At 34.7% G+C, this 1388-nt stretch overlaps 1 protein-coding gene across 3 annotated transcripts in view; it reads left to right on the top strand.

Moving 5' to 3' along the window:
• The window catches only part of LOC107697253 (polyadenylate-binding protein-interacting protein 2B-like), an 11266-nt gene that overhangs the window by 7507 nt on the left and 2371 nt on the right, over nt 1-1388 (top strand). For all 3 annotated transcript variants that reach the window (XM_016497969.1, XM_016497967.1, XM_016497968.1), the window contains 2 exons: nt 223-383; nt 769-939. In XM_016497969.1, the coding sequence (XP_016353455.1) occupies nt 234-383; nt 769-939 (321 nt within the window). In that variant the 5' untranslated portion in view covers nt 223-233. The remainder of the gene's footprint in view (nt 1-222; nt 384-768; nt 940-1388) is intronic.

The following is a 1388-nucleotide window of genomic DNA, read 5'->3' on the forward strand; positions in this document are numbered from 1 at the left end:
ATTTATATATGTGTATATATATGTGTATGTATATATGTATATGTATATATATGTATGTATATATGTATATGTATATATGTATATATATATGTATATGTATATATGTATATATATATATGTATGTATATATATGTATATATATTTGAATTTGTTATTGCTATCAATATTAGACATGATTTCTATATTATACATCCCTAAAATATATGTCTGTCTTGTTTTTAGAGCCAGCAGAAATGAACAGGGCTGACATAGGAAAGATGGCGGTCAGCGGAGTTCCAGGAAGTGAGGGAAAAGACCCAGTAGCCAATGGGCATGCAGAGAATGAGTCCAACCCCTTTGCAGAGTACATGTGGATGGAGAACGAGGAGGAATACAATCGGCAGGTCTGTACACACACCAACCCACTTAACAGGCCTTTCAAGCCCACACCATAAAAACAAACTCAGCAGTTGATCAGGATGGGTTTTATACTTTTGTGTTAGTGATCCCCAGTTAAAGGGATAGTTCACCCAAAAATGAAAATTCTGTCATTAATTACTCACCCTCATGTCGTTTCAAACCCGTAAGACCTTCGTTCATCTTCGGAACACAAATTAAGATATTTTTGATGGAATCTGAGAGCTGTCTGACCCTGCATAGACAGCAATACAACTGAAATGTTCCCAAGTCCAGAGACGTAGCAAGGAGATCGGTAAAATAATCCATGTGACATCAGTTTTTTTTTCTTTCTTTTGCGCACAACTTTTGTCTTATTTGTGTATATCCTAGGTGGAGGAGGAATTGCTTGAGCAGGAGTTTTTGGAGCGCTGTTTCCAAGAGATGTTGGATGAGGAGGATCAGGATTGGTTCATTCCAGAGAGGGACCTCCCCTCAGTCGGACAGATACAGCAACAGCTCAATGGACTTTCTGTCAGTGATGGCAATGCAGAGGAAATCTTGGTAAGCTTTAAGTCCTCATGGACATTCAGTATATAAACTAGGAAGATCAACTTATCACCCAAAAATGCAAACTTTTATCTAGGGCTGTGCGATGTTGAAGAAAAATGCGATATGCGATACCTTGTTAAAAAATGCGATATTCGATATGCGTTACAATATTGCTTAAAGTGTGTAAAATCAATTTAAATTATATTTAAAAATGAAAATTATATAACCAATTTGTATAAAATTCCCTTTCTTGGAAAATAAAGATTCACTATAACTTCTGAAAGTGACCAGCAGTGTTTTAGCATTACATAAAAAGTAATATCACAAATCAGAAAATGTAATTTAAACATCAGTGTGAACATATAAACAAAAAAATGAATGAAACTAATTTTATATCATTGTAACTTTGCTTTCCACACACTTTAAGTACTTCTTCATATACCACAGCAAAAACTATATGT

The sequence above is a fragment of the Sinocyclocheilus anshuiensis genome, unplaced genomic scaffold (assembly GCF_001515605.1).
Source record: "Sinocyclocheilus anshuiensis isolate Anshui unplaced genomic scaffold, SAMN03320099.WGS_v1.1 scaffold1778, whole genome shotgun sequence".
Lineage (NCBI taxonomy): Eukaryota > Metazoa > Chordata > Actinopteri > Cypriniformes > Cyprinidae > Sinocyclocheilus > Sinocyclocheilus anshuiensis.